This window comes from Rattus norvegicus, chromosome 4, assembly GCF_036323735.1.
Source record: "Rattus norvegicus strain BN/NHsdMcwi chromosome 4, GRCr8, whole genome shotgun sequence".
Taxonomy (NCBI): domain Eukaryota; kingdom Metazoa; phylum Chordata; class Mammalia; order Rodentia; family Muridae; genus Rattus; species Rattus norvegicus.
Window position 1 is genome coordinate 26,211,159 of NC_086022.1, and position 27,334 is coordinate 26,238,492.

General features: G+C 41.9%; 1 protein-coding gene across 4 annotated transcripts in view; it reads right to left on the reverse strand.

The window, feature by feature from the left end:
• Nucleotides 1–27,334, reverse strand: part of Abcb1b (ATP-binding cassette, sub-family B member 1B) — an 82,451-nt gene that overhangs the window by 13,453 nt on the left and 41,664 nt on the right. For 3 of the 4 annotated variants that reach the window (XM_039107052.2, XM_039107053.2, NM_012623.3), the window contains 6 exons: nt 27,089–27,166; nt 25,236–25,319; nt 23,878–24,081; nt 8,972–9,072; nt 3,437–3,577; nt 1,372–1,528 (listed from right to left, as the gene is read on the reverse strand). In XM_039107052.2, coding sequence (XP_038962980.1) covers nt 1,372–1,528; nt 3,437–3,577; nt 8,972–9,072; nt 23,878–24,081; nt 25,236–25,319; nt 27,089–27,166 — 765 coding nt within the window. The remainder of the gene's footprint in view (nt 1–1,371; nt 1,529–3,436; nt 3,578–8,971; nt 9,073–23,877; nt 24,082–25,235; nt 25,320–27,088; nt 27,167–27,334) is intronic. The other variant, XM_017592469.3, reaches the window with a different exon arrangement.

Consider the following 27,334-nt stretch of genomic DNA (forward strand, 5'->3'; position numbering starts at 1 on the left):
ATGTCAGAAGAAAATAGCATTGTAGTTACAGGCACTTGGGGCAAAGGCGCACTTTCAATGGGGGAAGGCATTATTTCCACTGTGACTGTTAGAGTAGCTTGCTGTGGAAGTCACAAGGATGTCACCAGCAAGCACTGGTGGCCCAGCAACAGGCCCATCATTAGTGTCAATATAGTCTTGATATGTAGGCCTTTGCTTGCTACTTTTCCTCTCTCTCATGAATACAGTGACTAAGCTGACCACGCAAAGGAAAGACGGCAGCAGCACCAGTAGAGCAATGGCTGGCATGCCAGTGAAGGGCAGCTGAAGAGAATTCCAGTCAATGACACGCATGGGAAGTGGAGGGAGAGATGATAAAGACTGTGAAGAGCTACAGATGAGAAACTCTAGGCTCCCGTTGTTGGAAGAACCGCAAAGCTTTAAGGACCAAAGTTCTGAGACCCTAGGCTTAAGACCTGGAATGCTGACTGCTACAGGAGCTGAGGGTCCTAATACTGGAGTCCTCCCCAAGAGCAAGTAGTGCCCGCGCAGCTCAGTGCTGCTGGTCAATGAGAGCTATAACACTTTCAAATGACCAAGGCAGTTGTTGATTAGAGCCTAGAGTGATAAACCCCTAACATAGCACCTAGTAGCCACAGTCTCTGGCTTCTAAAGTCTGGAGTAGGCTCCCCAGCTCTCAAGGCTCAGAGCCTGCTAGTTCAGTCCCCTATGACTTAGGCATGAAAGGGCTTAGGACTCCTAAAAATGAGAGTTCTGACCACCATGTTCACGGAGAGCAAAAAGACCCCAGCCACGTGGTTAGTAACGAATGCAGTAAAATTCTACTACGAACTCTGAAATGAAGCTAACCTTCCTTTCACTGGAAGGTTAATAGACTCTAAAAGAATCAGTGCCTTGGCCACCGACATGCTTCAGTGGGTAGTGACTGAACATGACAACTTGAGTTCCAACACGGGATCCCTGTGGTGGAAGTAGAGAACTAATTCCTGAAGTTGTCCTCTCTCCTGTGACAAGCTAACATTCACGCACACACACATAACTAAATAAAAATGAAAATTTAAAAGGTCTTAAGAAAAAAGAGAGAATCGACGTGTTTATGGGGCAGCGTTAACAGCATCCAATGCACAACACAGATGCAATGAAGCTTTTCCTCCAGAATTTGCCTATGAAGAGGACAGTATTCTCATCTCTCTGTAACTGTCGTATAAAACTATTGAGTTTTAATATACATCAGTACTCAATGAAATAAACCCAAGGCCTAGAAATATAATCACAATCAATATAAGAAAAGGCAAAATTTCATTAACTTTCTTCTTCCACTAATTTTTTCCATGGGGTTAGCAGGTCACGCAAGTGAATAAACGAACTCACAGGCTTCAAGCCCTCCGTGCTGTAGCTGTCAATCTCGGGGATTTTCTCAATGATCCTGATGATGTGGGATGCTGAGACTTTGGCCTTCGCGTAGTCAGGAGCGAATGAACTGGTATTCCCTGCTGCCATGGCACCAAAGACAACAGCAGAAAATACCCTGAGAAACAAAAGAAAGAAAAAAAATAAGCATACAGTCATGGCCGCTGTCATGGAAGCGAGCTGTCATGTCTGTATCCAGGAGCAGGATGCTGGGTGATCACTGCTCTTACTAAAGAAAAATCATACAGAGGAACTATGAGGACACCACCATGGCCGTCCCTCTCTGAGCCAGCTTCGACCTGGTAGCTCTCACCACCCACATTGCTCCATTGGTAATTTTCCTCGGGTACAGCAGAGGGTGAAAAACAACAGCCCAGGGTTGGTCTGATTCACCCAAAGTCTAGTCCTTCACGGAGGGAAGAATGTGTGTTTCCCACAATCCCGGGCAACTTTGCCTTCTCTGCTTTACTGTCAGTAGGAGCCCTTTAGAAAGAGGCCATCTGGCTTCCCTGTGGGCTCCTGTTACCAGGAGTGGATTAGAATAACTGGATCAATGGCTGTGGGTTTCAGACCAAAAATGGGAGGATACCCTCACCTGCTCCTCCCGAGGCAGGCCAGGCTCCACTCCAGCCTCCCAGATCCCAGAGACGATGCCTGAAGTCTCCCATCTTTGTCCCTTGCCACATACCAATGTCTAGCAGTTGTGACAAACTACTCACATTCATTGTCAAAGTCCTCTAAGTGTTCTGTTTCCCTTTATGTATTCAAGACCTGGTTTGATTTTAAATGAGACACTCTTCCTGAAACGCATAGCAGTGTGGCTGGATACAAAATACCCAGTTCTTTCATTTCTCATCTCTCCTTTCTCTCTCTCATTTCTCCTTTCTCTCTGTCTCTGTCTCTCTCTCCTTTCTCTCCTCTCTCTCTCTCTCTCTCTCTCTCTCTCTCTCTCTCTCTTTCTCTCTCTCTCTTACCTTTGTAAACACCTCTGTTTAAAATATGAAGTGTGTTTCCAACCCTTTGAATCTAGGTTTGCTTTGTGACTTATTTCTATCAGCAAGATAGAGTGGAGTCACTGCCATTGGCCAATGTCTGAGACTGGGGAGGTCTCCTATGCTTAGTAAGCTTGTCCGTTTTCTTTTGTATGTTCTTTCTCTCCTCCCCAACTCCTTCCCTCCCTTCCACTACTACAAGGTTGCTTCAAGATAAAGCAGACACAGAGGACAACTCTTACTCCCTAGCCACCTACCTTGTCCTGTAACACTAACTCAGATCAGTACAGCCGACTTATGCACAAAATAAACGCTTTTACTTCCATGTCACTGAGGCTTGGTGGCCGGGTGTGAGAACATAGTCTCACAAAGCCTATGGAATGTGTGACAAGCATCTCCCTACTTATCATGTCTTGCAGTTGCTAAGATACGTTTGCATTTGTGACACAGTTTTCACAGATTGGAAAGAACCTTAGAGAGATCAAGTGTAGTTGTCAATGTTTACGCCTGAACACACCCCCTAAATTGGCCTGCACCTCTGTTTTAATGGGTGCCATGTTTGATTAAGCCTATCGCTAACCTAATTTTAAAACAGGGGAGAATCTTTATCTTCCCTACCCATCATTCAAAGGCCCTTGCTTTTCACCATATATATTGCATATACATTTTATTTTGTCATAGTAAACAGTGGAACCAGCATAATACCTGACAGTATTTTAGAACACTAGGAACCCACCACTTCCTTTTCTTGGGCCTCTATGCACATGCTAAAGGGATATACTGCAATTTTTAAAATTACAACTAAAAAACGCACATGATGGTTAACTTTCCTCATGTATCATTTAGATGTGTGGGATTTATTTTTAAAGTAGCCACTCCTCACAAGGTCTCTTTGGCCGTCACTAATTAAATAGGTTTTTATACATCTAAGATTTTTAAATCCATGGCTGGCGTGTCAGCAAATTTCATTGCTTCAAAGACTTGGAATAAATCAATATATCAAATATTTATCTATTTAGGAAATCAATACTTACAACATAACATTTTCAAATGTCATGAGTTCTCGTGCCACCAAGTAGGCACCGAACCGGAAACAAGCAGCATAGGAGAAATAAATCATGGCCTGGGTGAAGGCGAAGGTGATCCCAAAGACGTGTGCTTTCTTCAAAGCATTTCTGGGAAGAAGACAATCCAATTTCACTCCATTGCTCAGTCATTCAAGCAGCTTATGGTGGGGTCGGCAGTGAGGCACGCAGGCGTGACATGTGCTATGGACTCCATTTAAGGAATTCAGCTGGAGTCCCTTTTGTCTAACTGTGTGAATTTGGGGAACTGCCTTGTCTCTGAGACTCAGTGCTGTCTTCCTCTTAAGTGCAGGTTATACATCTCAGTGGGTTGATGGAACCCTGAGAAGAGCCTGCCTTACATTAGCAAATGAATGGCCCTTGCCTGTCCCGCACTGAGGGACACACAACACAGGTGTCCTATAGAGGAGGACACCTCACAACACATCTCCCCTGCCCACTCAAGCTGTGGGTGACAGGGAGCAGGCCTGTCCTTGCAGGTGGGCCATGAAAGGCTTTACAAAGGATTAGCATTCCAGGAATTTCTGAACAACAAGGGTCTTGGGTGTGGAGGTGTGGGCAGGGAGAGGGTGGGGATGGGCAGACCATTCATCTTTCTATAAACCCACCACCTTTCTTTACATCTTTGCCACTCAGAAACTTTTCCCAGGAAAAGAGAGCCTGCCATGATTGGAAAAACTTCGGTAAGATCCGGCTTTTGCCTTGTGTTAGAACATGGTTTAGCTACGCTTTATGTATTTAAGTTTAAAAAGGTACTTTATTTCCATATTACAAAACACAGTCTATTTTTTTAATTAAAGATTTTAAACTTTTACAAAAGGTTTTGGAGATTTACAGCATCAGGAAGGTTAAAAATCACTGACATAAAAATACATTTATCCTCTTTTTTTTTGCTAACATGGAGCTATAGATATTTTTATGTTTATGGATTAAAACATTTTTGTTTTGATGCTGAGAAGGATCCAACTTAAAATTGTTATTTTAAACCTAAACTTAACAGGATAAAACATAAAGTCCTAGTCTTATAAAAGTTTCTAAATTATTGCTAACTATTAAGGATAATTAAGAAATGCAAGTTGGTAAGTCCAAGTGGATCAAGGACCTCCACATCAAACCAGACACACTTAGACTAATAGAAGAAAAACTAGGGAAGCATCTGGAACACATGGGCACTGGAAAAAATTTCCTAAACAAAACACCAATGGCTTACGCTCTAAGATCAAGAATCGACAAATGGGATCTCATAAAACTGCAAAGCTTCTGTAAGGCAAAGGACACTGTGGTTAGGACAAAACGGCAACCAACAGATTGGGAAAAGATCTTTACCAATCCTACAACAGATAGAGGCCTTATATCCAAAATATACAAAGAACTCAAGAAGTTAGACTGCAGGGAAACAAATAACCCTATTAAAAAATGGGGTTCAGAGCTAAACAAAGAATTCACAGCTGAGGAATGCCGAATGGCTGAGAAACACCTAAAGAAATGTTCAACATCTTTAGTCATAAGGGAAATGCAAATCAAAACAACCCTGAGATTTCACCTCACACCAGTGAGAATGGCTAAGATCAAAAACTCAGGGGACAGCAGATTCTGGCGAGGATGTGGAGAAAGAGGAACACTCCTCCATTGTTGGTAGGATTGCATACTGGTACAACCATTCTGGAAATCAGTCTGGAGGATCCTCAGAAAATTGGACATTGAACTGCCTGAGGATCCAGCTATACCTCTCTTGGGCATATACCCAAAAGATGCCCCAACATATAAAAAAACACGTGCTCCACTATGTTCATCGCAGCCTTATTTATAATAGCCAGAAGCTGGAAAGAACCCAGTTGCCCTTCAACAGAGGAATGGATACAGAAAATGTTGTACATCTACACAATGGAATATTACTCAGCTATCAAAAACAACAACTTTATGAAATTCGTAGGCAAATGGTTGGAACTGGAAAATATCATCCTGAGTGAGCTAACCCAATCACAGAAAGACATACATGGTATGCACTCATTGATAAGTGGCTATTAGCCCAAATGCTTGAATTACCCTAGATGCCTAGAACAAACGAAACTCAAGACGGATGATCAAAATGTGAATGCTTCACTCCTTCTCTAAAAGGGGAACAAGAATACCCTTGGCAGGGAAGAGAGAGGCAAAGATTAAAACAGAGACTGAAGGAACTCCCATTCAGAGCCTGCCCCACATGTGGCCCATACATATACAGCCACCCAATTAGACAAGATGGATGAAGCAAAGAAGTGCAGACCGACAGGAGCCGGATGTAGATCGCTCCTGAGAGACACAGCCAGAATACAGCAAATACAGAGGCGAATGCCAGCAGCAAACCACTGAACTGAGAATAGGACCCCCGTTGAAGGAATCAGAGAAAGAACTGGAAGAGCTTGAAGGGGCTCGAGACCCCAAAAGTACAACAATGTCAAGCAACCAGAGCTTCCAGGGACTAAGCCACTACCTAAAGACTATACATGGACTGACCCTGGACTCTGACCTCATAGGTAGCAATGAATATCCTAGTAAGAGCACCAGTGGAAGGGGAAGCCCTGGGTCCTGCTAAGACTGAACCCCAGTGAACTAGACTGGTGGGGGGAGGGCGGCAATGGGGGGAGGGTTGGGAGGGGAACACCCATCAGGAAGGGGAGGGGGGAGGGGGATGTTTGCCCGGATACCGGGAAAGGGAATAACACTCGAAATGTATATAAGAAATATTCAAGTTAATAAAAAAAAAAAAAGAAATGCAAGTTGGTCATTGGCTGCCTTATAAATGATCCTATCCTTTAAAGTGTTCAGAAATATTTGAAGCGACACTAAGATCTAAGATCTGATGCCGTTGATAACAGGAATATGTTCCTGTATCTGTCTTCAAGGTCAAGCCAAGGAGAGATAACTAGAAACACATAAAGTTTGCCTATTTTGATAGACCGATGGTCCTCAGGCACTTAAGAGACCTGCAGAATATGACATTTAAACATGTTTAATGAAAAGCTTTCCATGTAGACATGTCATCTCCTGACAGCACCCCCAATCTCCAACTCCAAAGAAGACGGGCACAGAAGACCCTCCACCTGGAGCTCCCTTCAAATGCGTCAAAGCTGGCCACTGGGGAGCAGACTGCTGATTGCTTCTGCTGCTGACAGAACAGTGTCCAAACTATGGACAGGCGGGACATTGGAAATGTACTACCTCTAGACAAAGATAGAACATCTTTCCCAAGTTCCTGCTTTACAGATAAGTCTGTCAAGACCTGATAGCTAAAGAAAGATGCCCTACCCAGCTTAGGTCAGATCATTGAAACAGGGGCTGGGACTGTTTTCAGGGCTATCTGCATCCCTGTTTGTTTGAAATCTCATAGAAACTCCTTAAAATTGTATATTTTGTGCAACTGGAGAGCCTGTGTAGAAAAAAAAAAAAAAAAAAAAAAAAAGAAAGATGCCCTACCATCTACAGAGGAGCCTGGGGTCCAGGAAGCTGGTAATTCTCTGTTGTTTAATAGACTCGGGAGCTGCTTGGTCTGCATTTCCTGCTTATTTAGGTAAAATTTATCCTTCTCAGGTCTCTGACGGGTTTGAAGACTACACTAGTGAAAGAACTAACTTTTTACTATTCCTTTATCTAAAGGAACTCAGTTTACAGTGACTGCTCCCAGTAATTAACTGCCCGTGTCTCATGGTGAATAATTGGATAGCAAAACGTGTGATGTTTGTGTAAGGTCTGAGGTTATAAAAGCCTAAGCGAGGATCTAAGGAAGTGTTTGAGGGTCTAAGAAGGGGTTTTAAGGTTGGTAAATAGTTGGAGTTATGAAGGGTTGAGAGCATGAAAACTTAGGTAGTGGTAAGAGAGTGGTTTAAGACACAAAGAAGGAATGAAAAATGCCTCAGATAGCTTCCCTCATTATGCTGCTCTTGTATGAAGACATCTGGAGTGTTAACGCCTTTAACCAAAACCATTCTACTGTAACTTTCACTATGACTCAAAGGCATGAGTCTGCTGCTCTTCCTACGATGTGAATTTCAGTACAGATTACAAACATTCTAGCATACCTAAAATTTATCTCTTCTTGTAAACTTAAAAAGATTATGGCAATCTTCAGGGAATCCATTTGAATCCATCTATCACAAGTCAAACGGATCCAGATACCTACTATCAATCATTAGCTGGTTTCCCCACCTGCCTATTCCTGGGGATGGGATCCCTCCCCTTTTTCCTGGTTTCAGACTCCCCCACATCCCAAGTGCCCCAAGATCATAGTTCTAAAATTATTGTCTGCCATGGTGTGTGTGTGTGTGTGTGTGTGTGTGTGTGTGTGTGTGTGTGTGTACCAAGTCCAGGTGCTTCCTCAAAACCTGCATCCAGGATAGGTAATGAAGTGGCTTCCTACAGGTGCTGCCATCTACCCTCACAGACTCCTTCATCTGGGCCTTGATGTCCCTAGCCCCAGATGGTCCTGCAAAACTTGAACAGCAACCTGCTCCTCCCAGATCTAGCTAACATTCCAGCTTTTGGATTCCCTATATCAGCAGAAAGTAGTCATAAATGATTTCATCACCTCCAGGTTCTCCAAGCATCCCTCAATCTCTACCTGTTACAGGGCATGGCTTGAAAACTTCCCTCTAATCTGAATTACCCGACAAGGGCTTGGGCTTCCTCTCACCCCAGCTCTTCACTGTATTCTCTCTCTCTCTCTCTCTCTCTCTCTCTCTCTCTCTCTCTCTCCCATCCCCCTCTCTTTTTCCATCTTCTTCTATCTCTCCTTCTCTGTCTCTCCCTCCCCTGCCTCTCTCCTCCTCCTCCTCCTCCTCCTCCTCCTCCTCCTCCTCCTCCTCCTCCTCCTCCTCTTCCTCTTCTCCCCCTCTGTTTCCCTCTGCATTTGGACTTCCTTAGCCTCGTCCCTTGGACCGGAGAACTCCCCGAAGAGCTGCCCCCAGTAAACCTGTCTTTATACTTTAATTTGTTTTGAATTGATGATAACCTATCACCTTATCCTAGAAGAAAAGCTGGGACTCAAGGTTGGCCTTGCTTATGTCCTGACCACCCTTTAGAGTTGTCATGAATACTGCTGGGATAAAGGGAGAAGAGAAGGTCTCACCAGGACAGAATGGAACAGAAAATTTCCTCAGGAGACCCCTCTGTATCACACAACACCTCCAATTTCATGTTCCATAGAGAACCTTCACCCCAATTACAGCAAACAGCAGGGTCATTATCCCACTGGACACCAGAGGCATTCATTGACAGTTGTCCTCTCCCCCTCCCCATGTGTCACCAGCCTTCTTGGGTTTAAGTCACAGAAGCTCCTGACTTCTGACTAAGCCCAGGTCTCTTCATCTCTCTCTTGACAGTCTCTGGTGTTCCTTCTAGTACTTTCTTCATGTACCTTTTGTCTTTTGGCAAAAGCAATCCTGAAGACTGAAGTCCTGCTTGGAAATCTCCTCAGAGCCCTACCTCTCTTCAGGGAGTCTTTCTTACCTGTATGGTATCTGCAAGCTCTGGGCATACATAGTTTCAAACTTCTGCTCCCGAGTCAAAGAGACAACAGTGCGGAAGTTTTCAATTGCTTCTGTAGCGATCTGTAACACAACAGACACAGATCCAGCTGGCAGTTAATTTGAAGTGTATAAACCACATTAATAAAAGCAATTGACTATAATGTATTTAGCATTTAGTATTATCTATGAGCATTTTCTCTACTGAAAAGGAGTATTAAGTAATTTCTCAAAGTGGACTTCAGATCTGTAAGGCAAATCAACTAATTCCCCCATAGAAACTAAAGCTGACAGATCGCCTAAAGCCACTGTCTTTATTTGGCTTTGGAAAAGGTAACTTGAGATCTCAGTATGTCCTTTATGGTGCTCTTTCTTCTACAGTGGATATGCTCCATTTAACCTTACAATTGTTTTAGTTTGCTTATTCATTTATTTGAGATGAGGTCATGCAAAATGTGCAAGACAGGCCTAAAACTCAAGAATTTCTCACTTCTGCCTCAGTGCTGTGGATACTGCCATGCGCCATGATCCACGGCTTTACATATTTTTTTAAATGTAATATTTTTCTCTTCATAAGTTCCATTGTCTTAAAACATAATATCTGGGATATGTTACAAAAGAAAATGTTGCACATTATCATATTGCACATTAACTTAAACATTGATTCCCCTCCCCCCCAAACACATACATCTTTAATAATGAAATAGGTTTTGAATTCCATCCTGGTTTTGATAAAATAAAGAGCATGTTCCAAGGTTATTAAATACATGTGGGGTGGTATAGTAGACAACCTCAACATTGCTTTCAATTCTTATTAAAATCAGCATTCCCATAGAAATCTATGAATGTGAGCATTTATCAATATTAAATAATATTTTTAGGAAAAGTTCTTGAAAGTAAAAAACACTAGGTCAAAGAAATCAAATGTTGCTTGCCATTAATGGGTATTAAATGTAGAAATTAACAGGATTCACTGGCATTCCCACATAGTCACAGATCGTGCACACCTCCTCTCCCTCCCTCTCTCCTCACCCCTTCTCAGTCCCACAGTTCTCCTCTCTCATGTTTTTACATATTCTGCACATGAAAGAAAGCACACACTTCTTTGCTGTCTCTTTCAACACGGCGTTCTCCAATTTTACTTTCTTTCGAGTAACAGGATTTTCCTTTGGCTGAATAATATTCTACAATACCCATTTACCATATTTTAACCATTCATCCCTTCTGTGTCTTGGCTGCAGAAAATGAATTTGCAAATTGCTTTGAGTAATATGGACTCTGAATATCATTATCCCTGATGCATGAACACAGGAGGCTGTTTTTCCTGGTACTGTCTTCGACTTCTTTTCTAAGTTTTCAGTATAGTGTTAAAACCTTTAAGAATCAGAGTTATTAGGACTTTGCTATAGCTGTCAGGAATGGGATTCCTAATTTGTCTTAGTGAGGTTTTGGTTGCAGTGAAGAACAGCTACTTATATTTGTACATAAATGCTTCTGTAGGGAATTCGTTAGTTCTAGTCTTTCAGTAAAATCTTTTTCTGTTCAATATATGTGGCGAGAAGGATTTTTCTTCTTTTCTATTTTTTTCTATTTCATTTCTTTCCTATAATTTTTCTCAGTTATGATATCTGTAGCTAAAATTGAACAGTAACGATATTAGCTATCCTTACCTTACTTCTGGTTTTAAAGATATATTTTGTTTTTTTTTCCATTATTATATTTGTATATCGCCTATTACATATTTGTATATCACCTAATACATATTTGTATATTAGATACTATATATGTGTATTAGCTAATATATATTCACTTGTGCATTCATTAGTATGTTGCGGTATGATTCTTCTATACTAACTAAAGGCTTTCATCAAGAAGGTATGGGGAATTCTCTTGACAGCTGTGTCTGGACCTTGGCCAACTCTGTGATTATTCACGAACTTCATTTTTCAGTTGTGCACGTTGAGCCACTCCTGCACTCTAGAGATGATTCCAACTCTATCCAAGAGCACTTGTCCTGTTTTGACTTCTCAAGACAGCATCTCACTGTGTGGCCTAGAGTGTCTTTAACTTGCTATTCCAGATTGACAGCTATCCATCTTCCTTCATCATGAATGTCGGGATCATATGTACTCATGCCCGTCAGCATAAGTTTCTCTTAGCCAGCCTTCATACTCACATTGCATATGTTTTGTGAGGAGTTTTTGTATCTACTGACCAGATATACTGCTGTATAGTTTTTGGGAGGTGGGGGCGATTGTTGTCATTCTGTGGGGTTGTTTTTGTTTTGTCTCTTCTGTTTTGTCCTTGTCAGGTTTTAGTAGCTGGGTAATGTTAACTTCTTAGCTTCCTAGAATGAGTGTGGAGGGGTTTCTTCCCTTTTTTCTTTTTTTTATATGTGATAGTCTGAACTTTTTTGTTAGAAACTTATTATCATTCAATCTCATGTTTTTATTATAGTTTCTTTGATAAGCCGTATTTGCCCAGAAATTGTTCTATTTCTAAATTCGCTACATTATAAGCATTTTTCCCTCTAAAAGATATGCTGATTGGGCTTGAAAAAAGGCTCGGCAGTCAAGTGCACGTATCTTCCAGAGGACGCGAATTCAGTTCCCAATAATCACCACAGGTGACTCACAAGACCTGCACCTCCAGCTCCAGAGGTAATTGACACCCTGGCCTCTGTGTCACCTGCATTCATGTGCATACAACACACACACACACACACACACACACACACACACACACACACACACACACACATTTCTTTTAAGTCATAAAAAATGTCAAATCTTAAATGAAAACTTAAAAATCCCCCAGTGATTCTCCACGCTTCCAGTAGTATTAAGCATACTTTCTGGTTAAGCATAAGTTCTGGTTATTTGGATCTTTTCTTTTGGCTAATTGAGTGTTTGGCAATTTGATCTTTTCAACAAACTACCTCTTTGCTTAATTAGTTCTTTAATGATTTATTTTTAATGGATGTGTCTATGCATGCTGTGTGTGCAGGTTCCTGGGTTCCTGTGGAGGCCAGGAAAGGGTTCTCAATCCCCTGGAGCTGGAGTTACAGGCAGCTGTGAGCTGCCTGATGTCGGGGTTGGGAACCAAACTTGGGTCTTTGGAAAGGCGGAGTGACCTTATCCATGGAGCCATCTTTCCTCTTGTTCCTTTATGGTTCTCTTTTATGGTCTCTTCCATTGATTTGTGTATTATTCTTTGTGCTTTGGTTTGGTTTGCTCTCATTTCTACACAGCCTTATGTGAATCACTAGGCTGAGATCTCTTCATAGTGTAGAACTCGCTGTAATAAACGTTCTTCTTAGCATGGCTTTTGGAGTTCCTCCTGCTGTGATCTGAGAATACCAACCGGTTAATTCTTTCAAATCTAGATAATGTATTGGAAAGAGTGGGATAGTCAAACTACTACTGCATTGGAGGCTCAAATCTCCTTTTGGGTCCAGTAGCAGTAAAGACCAATGTTCTGATACTTGGTGCCTATAAACTTATCCTTTGATGAATTAATTATTCTCTTAATAAATAGCAATCTTCTTTAAATGTGATTTTTCTTAAACTCTATTTTATTGGCTATGAGTGTGGCTAAATCTTCTTGGTTCCAGGTTCCATTCGCTTGGACACTTGCTTTTTATCCTTTCACTTGCAGATTGTGGATTTTATCAGTGAGAGTTTCTTTTCTTTTTTTTTTTAACACATATTGCTGCATGTTGCTTCTATATCCATTCATCCAGTTTGTCTTTTAATTGTAGAATTAAGACCATTTATATTTAGAGTTTTTATTAAAAGACATATACTAGTTTATACAATTTTCTTGTTATGTTTTTGTTTCCTCTAATCTTTAAAGTTTGACGGCTTACTGCACCGCTATTTTTCATTAACATATCTTAGTGGTATTTGAAAATAAACTATTTTGAGGAATATGGCAGACATACTCTCCCCATGTTTCTGTCATCCAGTTAGATTCAAATAACATATTATCTCTAGCAATGACATTTGTTTAGCACATACGTTCCTTGCCACCTTTTATAGTGTGGGTAAAGGAATCTGGAGATGTTAAAAAATAGAAAAATCTCTAGTGAGATTTCAGTCTCTCAGTCACAAGACACACTGTCACTCTCATACTTTCCACCTGTGAATGACAGGAGAAGGATGGACGGTCTCTAGCATCTCTTGGGTCTCTAAAACTGTAGGAAACTAAGTTTTTCTTACTGGTTCTTATGGGCTCACATGTCCTTCTCTCAGGCTCTTTCAAGGGTCAGAACTTATGTCAATAAGGATACATCCAAGTAGTAACAGTAAGTTATAGAGTAATACCCCAAAGCATTGTTCTCCCCTTATTTCTCACTGAATCCTATGCAAATTATCTAAGTTTGTGAAGGGAATATAAAAAGAAGTCATTTCGTGTGTATCAGTGTGCGCTTTGCCTGCGTTTGCTGTGTGTTTTGCCTGCACGTATGTCTGTGCACCACTTGGAGACTAGGGCATCAGCTCCAACCCAGTCCTTTGGAGGAAGCTCATTCACAGAGATGCTCAGCTGGCAACCCCAGCATGGCTGCGTCTTCCACAGTTGACTTCTGCTCGGTACTCTAAGTCCCCATTTGATGTTACTTCTGTTTGCTCTCTCAGTTGACCAGCCTCTGCGGCTGTGCGCTCTCAGTGCCTTATTTGCTGACACTTTGCTAACTACCTGTTGCTTCCATCTGTCTACCACTCGCTACTGTTCTATTACTTTGATTTGATAGCTGTACACTTTATAAATTCATTTAAATCTCAAGGTGTGGCTATAACAGCTCATTCTATGGATGTGTTCAGCGCACACACACGCACGCACGCACTTCCTCTCTCACTCTAGTATAATCTCAGCACTAGAGAAGGAGACAGCAGGATCCTTGGGACTTGCTGCCTTGCCTAATCAGTGGGCTTGAGATCCCAGTGAAGGACTCTGGCTCAAAGACACAGCAGATGGCGCTTGAGAAAAGACCCCAGATGCTGACCTCTGACCTCTTGTACGTATGCACAGGCACCCATACTCATATACAACTGCATACTCACACACAAAATATATTTGTATTAAAAAAAATCCTGACAGTAAGGAAAAAAATGTTAGAGAAAAGAATTTATTCAGACAATCTTTGTTAGATACATTAAAAATATTTGTAATTATAAATGTTTGAATAGTAGAAGAGCGTCTCTGGGTTAGAAGAACCACTGAACCAACCACAGCAATGTGAAATGGAAAACAAGCTCTGTGGTCCAAAATCAACAAATGTTAAAGGCTTCCTGAACATCACTTTCTAAGGCAAGGATGCTGGGGTGAGTTTGCAAACGCCGTGTTTTCTCAGTGTGCATATTGCTGATAAAAGTGAGGGTGTTTGCAACCCAGACTTTTCACAGAACAATTTTTTCATTATAAGGCACGATGAAGCAATTAGGAAAAACCTTAACTAGAAACATGAGCTCTTAAGGCTTCATTCTCTACAAGTTTTAAAGACTAAGCAATCCCTCAAACAAAGAGCTTTTAGCTGAAAGAGTAAACATGGCACTGCTTCTTTCAGAAAGTACCATTTAAAAATAGTTTTGTAGAAAAAAATGTACGATTTTGAAAAAAAAAAAAAGAACCATTTCACTATCCCCCTTACGCCTTAAAAAAAATTAAGTTTGTTTATAGCTTTCAAGACTGAAAAAAAACCACAACTTTTTTTCAATAAATTCTCATTAGTCTGTAGTAACATGACTGAACATAGGCACAAGCCTTCGACAGGGTGGAGTCTGTAAGCATATTCCAACATCATAGACAGAAAATGTTGAGCAGGTCCTTACTTCTCAGACACTGTGAGTGAGGTCCTGACATCCAACACAGAGAGCATGAACAGTCTGTGACATACTATCACTATGTAAGGAGGCCCTGACAAAACGTTGTTAGGACAGAAGCAGCTCTTGGCATCATACTTGAGTAGACATGTTCTCCTAAGTCACACAGAACTGCTTAGAAACTTCAAGCTTACCTCATTCCTTTAGAGGGAAACCATCAGAGACAGACTCGTGCTTCATGGAACTTAGGTTTTAGCAAGGAAGGCACACAATTCATTAAGAAAGAAAGAAAACAGAAACATCAGAGGATGAGGGGAGGAGGAATGTATACAGGGAGTGGGAAAGGTCTCTGAAAATGCAGCTCAGAAACCTGGATGATGTAAAGGAGCCATCCATCGGTGAGATCCGAGGATATCAGAAAGCGACACAAAGCCCCTGCTGGCGGCAGCAGTGTGTGGTCATGCAGGAAAAGACCAGAGTCATCGAGGACTAGAGCATATGGCGTTTGTAGCCAGATCAAAGCTTGAGTTGAATGCAACTTGTGAGAAGCTACTGAAAGATTTGAAGTATAGGTTATCATGATCTGATTTGTGCCTGATAGATACGAGAATTGATTTTGTACAAAGAATACAGGAGGATAAGACTAGAGGGAATACATCAGTGGGATGTCCATTACCTTATGACTTTGGACAAGATCCAGGTTCTCTTTACACTTTGGGCTTCATCATCTCACCAGTAGGTATAATTCTGCATGGTTACTGACAGCATTAAGTAAGGGAATATGGGTACAGCTCATAAGATGGCAGTGGCTATTTAAGTAATTATATGAATGGGATTGATTTTTTAATATTAAATAGGATGATGACTGGTATAGCCACCACCATCTCTGTGCACTGTAGCCAGCTAGTACTGAATCCAAGCCTGACCATGATTCAAAAAATCTGCCATAGATACACACATCCAATCCATCTGTATCCAGTTTCTCACTCATGCTGAAATAAGTTCAAGAGCCTGTGTCTGAAGACTGGTTCTTAGGATCACTCATTTTCCTACCTACACTCTAAGATTGTTCAAGAACCCTGGGGCTACATTATCATAATGCTTTGCTCCAAGTGAAAAGTCTTCACCACAGATCAAAGAAACCCAGTAAACACATTGTTAATGGAAGTCATTAACTCAGGAAATATTCTCTAACTGGGACAAATGTTGCTTGAGCCAGAAAAGACTGAGGATATTCACACTGTGGTGTTTGAGAAACGATGATTTGGAGACAAGAAAGCTAATCATACATATTTCCCTCAAAAGAACTCCAGGAGAGAGGATGAAAAATCTTGGTGATGATTAATCTCCAGGAATTTCCTCATCATTCATGTCAACAAGGTGCATGGCTATGAGACAAAGTGCCAAACACACACCTACTAGGAACCCAAACTGCTTCCACCCCCTGGGGACCTGGCCCTAAGTCTTGGGAGTGTGGAATGTCTATCAGTAGATACAGCCTCAGTAGACACTGAGCTCATTTATGGGGGCAGCTCTGTCCCAAATTCATTTCCGAAGAGAGCATGTGCTATATGACTACCTCTACCATAACAGAATGTACATTCCTGGCTAACTGGAGTGCCACACCTCAGTTTGAATTCTGGCTCCACGAGCGATGGGATCTAAAGTAGTGAGGCATACCTTACACATCTGCCAGCCTCACCTGAAAATGAAAATGAGGTTTTACCAGAACATACCTGGTAGGGTCTTACTGCAGGAAAGAAAACATCTGCCGGGAAATCCAGTAAGTCCCACAAAAGCATTTGGTAAGTTGTGAAACAAAAATTAGCTGGATGGGCAGAGAGCCCTTGGGCAGCACCCCGCGAGCAAACTTGAGCCTCGGGACCACAGGTAAGACCAACTTGTCTGCTGCAAGAGAGCTGCCTGGTGAGATCGGGACACACAGAGGCAGAGTTCATCTAGGACCGGGCACGTCCTGTGTTTGCCGGAGGTCCCACACCCGCGGATCCCGGCCCGCAGCAGCTCTCTGCTCCCAGACCCTGTGGGAAAGACACCTCACCGCCTGATCAGGTGGGCACTCCTGAGGCTGCAGAGCAGAAGAGACCACCAACACTGCCCACCCCTGCCCACATCCCTGGCCCAAGAGGAAACTGTATAAGGCCTCTGGGCTCCCGTGGGGGAGGGCCCAGGAGCGGCAGGACCCCTGCCTGAGACACCGCCGGAACCTGAGGGAAACAGACCGGATAAACAGTTCTCTGCACCCAAATCCCGTGGGAGGGAGAGCTGAACCTTCAGAGAGGCAGACAAGCCTGGGAAACCAGAAGAGACTGCTCTCTGCACACACATCTCGGATGCCAGAGGAAAACACCAAAGGCCAACTGGAACCCTGGTGCACCGAAGCTCCCGGAAGGGGCGGCACAGGTCTTCCTGGTTGCTGCCGCCGCAGAGAGCCCTTGGGCAGCACCCCGTGAGCAAACTTGAGCCGCGGGACCACAGGTAAGACCAACTTGTCTGCTGCAAGAAAGCTGCCTGGTGAACTCAAGACACAGGCCCACAGGAACAGCTGAAGACCTGTAGAGAGGAAAAACTACACGCACGAAAGCAGAACACTCTGTCCCCATAACTGACTGAAAGAGAGGAAAACAGGTCTACAGCACTCCTGACACACAGGCTTATAGGACAGTCTAGCCACTGTCAGAAATAGCAGAACAAAGTAACACTAGAGATAATCTGATGGCGAGAGGCAAGCGCAGGAACACAAGCAACAGAAACCAAGACTACATGCCATCATCGGAGCCCAATTCTCCCACCAAAACAAACATGGAATATCCAAACACACCAGAAAAGCAAGATCTAGTTTCAAAATCATATTTGATCATGATGCTGGAGGACTTCAAGAAAGACATGAACACACTTAGGGAAACACAGGAAAACATTAATAAACAAGTAGAAGCCTACAGAGAGGAATCGCAAAAATCCCTGAAAGAATTCCAGGAAAACACAATCAAACAGTTGAAGGAATTAAAAATGGAAATAGAAGCAATCAAGAAAGAACACATGGAAACAACCCTGGATATAGAAAACCAAAAGAAGAGACAAGGAGCTGTAGATACAAGCCTCACCAACAGAATTCAAGAGATGAAAGAGAGAATCTCAGGAGCAGAAGATTCCATAGAAATCATTGACTCAACTGTCAAAGATAATGTAAAGCGGAAAAACTTACTGGTCCAAAACATACAGGAAATCCAGGACTCAATGAGAATATCAAAACTAAGGATAATAGGTATAGAAGAGAGTGAAGACTCCCAGCTCAAAGGACCAGTAAATATCTTCAACAAAATCATAGAAGAAAACTTCCCTAACCTAAAAAAAGAGATACCCATAGGCATACAAGAAGCCTACAGAACTCCAAATAGATTGGACCAGAAAAGAAACACCTCCCGTCACATAATAGTCAAAACACCAAATGCACAAAATAAAGAAAGAATATTAAAAGCAGTAAGGGAAAAAGGTCAAGTAACATATAAAGGCAGACCTATCAGAATCACACCAGACTTCTCACCAGAAACTATGAAGGCCATAAGATCCTGGACAGATGTCATACAGACCCTAAGAGAACACAAATGCCAGCCCAGGTTACTGTATCCTGCAAAACTCTCAATTAACATAGATGGAGAAACCAAGATATTCCATGACAAAACCAAATTTACACAATATCTTTCTACAAATCCAGCACTACAAAGGATAATAAATGGTAAAGCCCAACATAAGGAGGCAAGCTATACCCTAGAAGAAGCAAGAAACTAATCGTCTTGGCAACAAAACAAAGAGAATGAAAGCACACAAACATAACCTCACATCCAAATATGAATATAACGGGAAGCAATAACCACTATTCCTTAATATCCCTCAACATCAATGGCCTCAACTCCCCAATAAAAAGAAATAGATTAACAAACTGGATACGCAACGAGGACCCTGCATTCTGCTGCCTACAGGAAACACACCTCAGAGACAAAGACAGACACTACCTCAGAGTGAAAGGCTGGAAAACAACTTTCCAAGCAAATGGTCAGAAGAAGCAAGCTGGAGTAGCCATTCTAATATCAAATAAAATCAATTTTTAACTAAAAGTCATCAAAAAAGATAAGGAAGGACACTACATATTCATCAAAGGAAAAATCCACCAAGATGAACTCTCAATCCTAAATATCTATGCCCCAAATACAACGGCACCTACATATGTAAAAGAAACCTTACTAAAGCTCAAAACACACATTGGACCTCACACAATAATAGTGGGAGATTTCAACACCCCACTCTCATCAATGGACAGATCACGGAAACAGAAATTAAACAGAGATGTAGACAGACTAAGAGAAGTCATGAGCCAAATGGACCTAACGGATATTTATAGAACATTCTATCCTAAAGCAAAAGGATATACCTTCTTCTCAGCTCCTCATGGTACTTTCTCCAAAATTGACCATATAATTGGTCAAAAAACGGGCCTCAACAGGTACAGAAAGATAGAAATAATCCCATGCGTGCTATCGGACCACCACGGCCTAAAACTGGTCTTCAATAACAATCAAGGAAGAATGTCCACATATACTTGGAAATTGAACAATGCTCTACTCAATGATAACCTGGTCAAGGAAGAAATAAAGAAAGAAATTAAAAACTTTTTAGAATTTAATGAAAATGAAGGTACAACATACACAAACTTATGGGACACAATGAAAGCTGTGCTAAGAGGAAAACTCATAGCTCTGAGTGCCTGCAGAAAGAAACAGGAAAGAGCATATGTCAGCAGCTTGACAGCACACCTAAAAGCTCTAGAACAAAAAGAAGCAAATACACCCAGGAGGAGTAGAAGGCAGGAAATAATCAAACTCAGAGCTGAAATCAACCAAGTAGAAACAAAAAGGACCATAGAAAGAATCAACAGAACCAAAAGTTGGTTCTTTGAGAAAATCAACAAGATAGATAAACCCTTAGCCAGACTAACGAGAGGACACAGAGAGTGCATCCAAATTAACAAAATCAGAAATGAAAAGGGAGACATAACAACAGATTCAGAGGAAATTCAAAAAATCATCAGATCTTACTACAAAAACCTATATTCAACAAAACTTGAAAATCTTCAGGAAATGGACAATTTCCTAGACAGATACCAGGTACCGAAGTTAAATCAGGAACAGATAAACCAGTTAAACAACCCCATAACTCCTAAGGAAATAGAAGCAGTCATTAAAGGTCTCCCAACCAAAAAGAGCCCAGGTCCAGACGGGTTTAGTGCAGAATTCTATCAAACCTTCATAGAAGAACTCATACCAATATTATCCAAACTATTCCACAAAATTGAAACAGATGGATCACTACCGAATACCTTCTACGAAGCCACAATTACTCTTATACCTAAACCACACAAAGACACAACAAAGAAAGAGAACTTCAGACCAATTTCCCTTATGAATATCGACGCAAAAATACTCAACAAAATTCTGGCAAACCGAATCCAAGAGCACATCAAAACAATCATCCACCACGATCAAGTAGGCTTCATCCCAGGCATGCAGGGATGGTTTAATATACGGAAAACCATCAACGTGATCCATTATATAAACAAACTGAAAGAACAAAACCACATGATCATTTCATTAGATGCTGAGAAAGCATTTGACAAAATTCAACACCCCTTCATGATAAAAGTCCTGGAAAGAATAGGAATTCAAGGCCCATACCTGAACATGGTAAAAGCCATATACAGCAAACCAGTTGCTAACATTAAACTAAATGGAGAGAAACTTGAAGCAATCCCACTAAAATCAGGGACTAGACAAGGCTGCCCACTCTCTCCCTACTTATTCAATATAGTTCTTGAAGTTCTAGCCAGAGCAATCAGACAACAAAAGGATGTCAAGGGGATACAGATCGGAAAAGAAGAAGTCAAAATATCACTATTTGCAGATGATATGATAGTATATTTAAGTGATCCCAAAAGTGCCACCAGAGAACTACTAAAGCTGATAAACAACTTCAGCAAAGTGGCTGGGTATAAAATTAACTCAAATAAATCAGTGGCCTTCCTCTATACAAAAGAGAAACAAGCCGAGAAAGAAATTAGGGAAACGACACCCTTCATAATAGACCCAAATAATATAAAGTACCTCGGAGTGACTTTAACAAAGCAAGTAAAAGATCTGTACAATAAGAACTTCAAGACGCTGAAGAAGGAAATTGAAGAAGACCTCAGAAGATGGAAAGATCTCCCATGCTCATGGATTGGCAGGATTAATATAGTAAAAATGGCCATTTTACCAAAAGCAATCTACAGATTCAATGCAATCCCCATCAAAATACCAATCCAATTCTTCAAAGAGTTAGACAGAACAATTTGCAAATTCATCTGGAATAACAAAAAACCCAGGATAGCTAAAACTATCCTCAACAATAAAAGGACTTCAGGGGGAATCACTATCCCTGAACTCAAGCAGTATTACAGAGCAATAGTGATAAAAACTGCATGGGATTGGTACAGAGACAGACAGATAGACCAATGGAATAGAATTGAAGACCCAGAAATGAACCCACACACCTATGGTCACTTGATTTTTGACAAAGGAGCCAAAACCATCCAATGGAAAAAAGATAGCATTTTCAGCAAATGGTGCTGGTTCAACTGGAGGGCAACATGTAGAAGAATGCAGATCGATCCATGCTTATCACCCTGTACAAAGCTTAAGTCCAAGTGGATCAAGGACCTCCACATCAAAGCAGACACACTCAAACCAATAGAAGAAAAACTAGGGAAGCGTCTGGAACACATGGGCACTGGAAAAAATTTCCTGAACAAAACACCAATGGCTTATGCTCTAAGATCAAGAATCAACAAATGGGATCTCATAAAACTGCAAAGCTTCTGTAAGGCAAAGGACACTGTGGTTAGGACAAAATGGCAACCAACAGATTGGGAAAAGATCTTTACCAATCCTACAACAGATAGAGGCCTTATATCCAAAATATACAAAGAACTCAAGAAGTTAGACCACAGGGAATCAAATAACCCTATTAAAAAATGGGGCTCAGAGCTAAACAAAGAATTCACAGCTGAGGAATGCCGAATGGCTGAGAAACACCTAAAGAAATGTTCAACATCTTTAGTCATAAGGGAAATGCAAATCAAAACAACCCTGAGATTTCACCTCACACCAGTGAGAATGGCTAAGATCAAAAACTCAGGGGACAACAGATGCTGGCCAGGATGTGGAGAAAGAGGAACACTCCTCCATTGTTGGTGGGATTGCAAACTGGTACAACCATTCTGGAAATCAGTCTGGAGGATCCTCAGAAAATTGGACATTGAACTGCCTGAGGATCCAGCTATACCTCTCTTGGGCATATACCCAAAAGATGCCCCAACATATAAAAAAGACACGTGCTCCACTATGTTCATTGCAGCCTTATTTATAATAGCCAGAAGCTGGAAAGAACCCAGATGCCCTTCAACAGAGGAATGGATACAGAAAATGTGGTACATCTACACAATGGAATATTACTCAGCTATCAAAAACAACGACTTTATGAAATTCGTAGGCAAATGGCTGGAACTGGAAAATATCATCCTGAGTGAGCTAACCCAAACACAGAAAGACATACATGGTATGCACTCATTGATAAGTGGCTATTAGCCCAAATGCTTGAATTACCCTAAATGCCTAGAACAAATGAAACTCAAGACAGATGATCAAAATGTGAATGGTTCACTCCTTCTTTAAAAGGGGAACAAGAATACCCTTGGCAGGGAAGAGAGAGGCAAAGATTAAAACAGAGACTGAAGGAACACCCATTCAGAGTCTGCCCCACATGTGGCCCATGCATATACAGCCATCCAATTAGACAAGATGGGTGAAGCAAAGAAGTGCAGACCGACAGGAGCCGGATGTAGATCGCTCCTGAGAGACACAGCCAGAATACAGCAAATACAGAGGCGAATACCAGCAGCAAACCACTGAACTGAGAATAGGACCCCCGTTGAAGGAATCAGAGAAAGAACTGGAAGAGCTTGAAGGGGCTCGAGACCCCAAAAGTACAACAATGCCAAGCAACCAGAGCTTCCAGGGACTAAGCCACTACCTAGAGACTATACATGGACTGACCCTGGACTCTGACCTCATAGGTAGCAATGAATATCCTAGTAAGAGCACCAGTGGAAGGGGAAGCCCTGGGTCCTGCTAAGACTGAACCCCCAGTGAACTAGACTGTTGGGGGGAGGGGGACAATGGGGGGAGGGTTGGGAGGGGAACACAGATAAGAAAGGGGAGGGGGGAGGGGGATGTTTGCCCGGAAACTGGGAAAGGGAATAACACTCGAAATGTATATAAGAAATACTCAAGTTAATAATAATAATAATAAAAAAAGAAAGTCCCATGCAGAAATGTAGCCGGCTCTAAAAGGTAGGGCGATTCTATATGTTTTACATAGTGCATTTGTATAATCTTTATTCTGTTTAAATATATAAATACTCTAGTTGTTAAAAAATAAATAAATAAAATGCAGTTGCTTCAAAAAAAATTAGCTGGATGTGCACAACAATCAGGGTTGAGTGAAGGGGAACAGGCGTGGGAGGAAGGAGGAGGCATGCTAGGGGGAAAGAACCATAATCTAAGAAGGGAAGAATAGACACCTGTTGGACTTTCCCCTGAGTGTCCACCATCATGCATTACAAAGCAGGTCTACGTTCCTGAGAAAGGAATGGGTTAGAGAAAGAGAAGGTGGGGAGAGAAGAAAAGGGAGGAAGGAAGGAGTAGGCTGGATGGGAACCCAGGAGAAAGTAGAGATAACGGCCAAAACCCAGAAAAGCTGTCAAAAGCAGCTGTCAATCTCCGAGGCACAGATGCACTGCTTGCTTTCCCTCAGCTATGAATCTGCAGAGATTCCTCAAAGAATGCTTAGAAGGACATCCCCAGAGCACAGCCGGTGACAGGGCATCACCACCAAGAGTCTTTTTTTTTTTTTTTTTTTTTTTTTTTGCCAGGTAAGAATTGCGCTTAGTTTAACTCACCTTCCCAGAGATCTCTAGCTCTTTCTTGTCCTTCAAGGCTTGACCAGACAACAGTTTCATTTCAATAATTCCACCCAAGACAATGAGTGGTATAATTACTACAAGTAAAAGTGTAAGCTGCCAGCCATAGACTAAGGATAAGATAATTCCTGTGCCAAGGTTTGCTACATTCTGGGTAACTACAGCAAGCCTGGAGCCCATAGCCTGAAAAACATCAAATTAGAGACATTTTTAAATTAACAGTAAAACCCATGTTTGTGAATTGGGACAATTTCCTTTCATCCAAATACACTAATCATCTTCTCGGTTACTAAAGTGGTTTACTTTTTAAGTTGATTGTGTTTCTAAGATGAGGATTTCCCTGACTTCTACATAAATGTGAGCGTGGATCGATACTCCAGCATTCAGCTAGCTTTTCCCTCTGTTCCAATTTCTTGTTTTCAGTGTGTTTGTATTGCTGTATGTATGTCAATGTGTGCTTATGTGGTTCATGTATGGAGGCTAGAGCAGATATACAGAGTCTTCTACTGTTTGCTGTTCTCGAATTAACCACCTGCTTGCTCATGAACTCCTAGGGATCACCCAATTTATTTTAACAGAAGCTCCATCTGTAACCTGAAATGGCCTCAGTGCAGGTCTATTGTAGAAGAAGCCTGAAGGATAATGATTGGCACAAAGGTTCAGGGTTGGGGGAACACAGCAGTGATCGTATACGTTTGAATTTTCCCATCGTCTTCTTGATTATTGCTAAGGGGTGGGTATAGGAGAGACTAACTCTTCCGCCAGAAATCAAAATCTCATGAGTTGAGAATTCAATGTTACTACTTCTGTGCAGGTAATAATTTGTAATATATGCTTTGTTTCCTGCAATCATTTTAAGGAAAATTTTCTTCCCTCTGCTTTGAAGACCTAGAAACACATCCGGACAAGAAGTACATGTGTCCTTTCTTAAGTGGCAAGTACAACTGTATGTTGATTAAGCAGTAAGGCACAGAGACAGACCCTGGGAGACACACTGTTAGCCCATTGGCAACAGTCACGCCTCAAGTTAAGTCTAATGAGCACAAGACTGCACAAGGTGGTTCCTTTTCTAACAATTTTTCTCAGTGCTCCCTGTTAATAGCATGAAAAGCAGCAAAAATGCAAGAATGCTTTTAAGTTATATTCATACTATGCGATGAGTTTTTAATTTTATACCTTTGCTACAACCCTTGTGATACCCCAGGGAGTTAGATGGATATTTACATTTCCCCCCTTCTATCCCCTATTTATATTTTCTTAAAGCTAGTTAGTCACTGACACCTACAAGGAGGAGAAAACTGGTCTCATGCAGACACCCACCCAGAGGCAGCACATACCCCTTTAACATTAGAAGCGTCACTAGCGAGCCTGGTAGTCAGCGAGCCAGTGGTGTTTTTATGGTCATCAAACCAGCTTATATCCTGTAACACAAAGGGAATTTTTTAGAAAGTGAAACTTTTAGATCTAGGATAGAGTGACAACACTAGCGATCAGATATTCCCCCGCAACTAGCATTCAGAAGTTAATGTTCAGTAGACAGAGGAGAGAGCTAACAGACAAACACATGACTGGACTATTTTATTTGTTCATTTATACCAACAAAAATTCTACTTGTCTCCAGCATAACTCCAAGTGTAGAACAGTGAAGAATAGCAATGTTGTCAACGTCAAGCTTCAGCTCTAGGGGTTTACACTGTCCAGACAGTAACTAACACTTGGCCATAAACATATCAAAGAAGGGCAAGCAAGTGAGTACAGGAGATGTGGAGTAAGCACTTATCTAAGGTGATCAGACAGGAAACGATGAAGAAGAGAGCACCAAGCAGAAAGAAGATGTAGTAGGGTGGCCCCGGGACCACGACACACTAAATCTGTGACTGAAAGCTGTCAGGCTGTGGCAGCCTAAACAGAACAAGCTCCGTGTCTTCCTCTGGATCCCTTTGTCCTACCGGATTCCCCTGAACGTCTCTGCTCAGTTTCCTACAGAGTCAGGAAGACACCGCATACTGGACAAGGGTGTCATTGCAGATTACCTAGGTGTGGATGGGTGAGACCCGGTGAGCATGGCCTTCGGCAACTGTAAAGACTATACAGAATTCCCTGCTAGACATGTGTTACATCCACACTGGGATGAAGGTGGGGGTAACAAAACCATCCACGAGGTTGATGAACAACTGGTGGAGCGGTAGAATACTGGACTTCCAGGGAAGTCATTAAGGGCTTAGTCTGAACAATGGGTAGAGAGAAGAAAGAGTATGTATGGAGTAAGCCTGCTGAGGAAACAGAAGTCAAAGCTCATCTTTCTATTCATAGCAAATGACTAGTGATCATAAACGTTTTAAAGTCATATGCAAATTTCTCACAGTTATAAAAACAAACAAACAAAAAAACAAAAAAAACCCTCTTTCAACCTGGCTGCCCTGGGATACTCTCCCAGATCCTACTTCTTCTTTAAGGAAAATATCCACTGTCTATTTTGAGCTTGTTAAAAGTACAAAGTGGGAGGCGCACTCTGTCCTGCTAAGTCACTGAGCCAACACAGCATATGGGTTACCCTGTGGACTGGACAGATGGTTCAGCAGTTAAGAGCACTGATTGCTCTTCCAGAGGTCCTGGGTTCAATTCCCAGCAACATGGTGGCTCACGACCATCTGTAGTGGGGATCCTATGCCCTCTTCTGGTGTGTCTGAAGACAGCAACAGTGTACCCACATACATGAAATAAATAAATCCTAAAAAAAATAGTAGAGCTGTTACTTAAAAAAAAAACTAGGAAAGATGAAGCATGTGATGATTGGAAGTTTGTGGAGTGAACGGTATGGAGGGTATTTCCTGAGGGCAAGACTCATGACGAAGTATTCCAGATCCACAGGAGAGAGAAGAAAGGAGTGGAGCATGCACAAAACTGAGGATTACTTCAACTTCTGTCATCCTTCAATGGCGGACCAAAAGGCTGGAGGAGACTACTCTGGACATTCTGTTTGTCTCAGCTCAGTCTGGTTTCTTGTGCCCGCCTGCAGCAAACAGACTACAGGTCCGCAGACAGATGTTCCGCCAGCATCTCAAGGTGAGGCTGAGGGGCCGTGCAGGATCTCTATCTAACAAATGTGCCAGAGCTCCTACAATCTGTGTCCACGGGGCACACGAGAAAAGTTGTACTCACCCCAGTGTACAACCCTTAATAGCCATACCTGTCGCAGCATGGATTTGAAGACCATGTATCGGAGTCGCTTGGTGAGGATCTCTCCAGCTTTGCCAAATGTGAAGCCCTGAGAAGAACAAGAGCATGGCACACAGAAGACTGGTCAGAGACTCGGACACCAATGACATAGCAGGAAGAGGGGTCGGTGTTACAGCTAAGGGAATGCATGATCATGTATGAAAGTCACAGAGCCTCAGTTCCTGGGTTTGCTGTGGTGCTGTGACTCTATGCTATT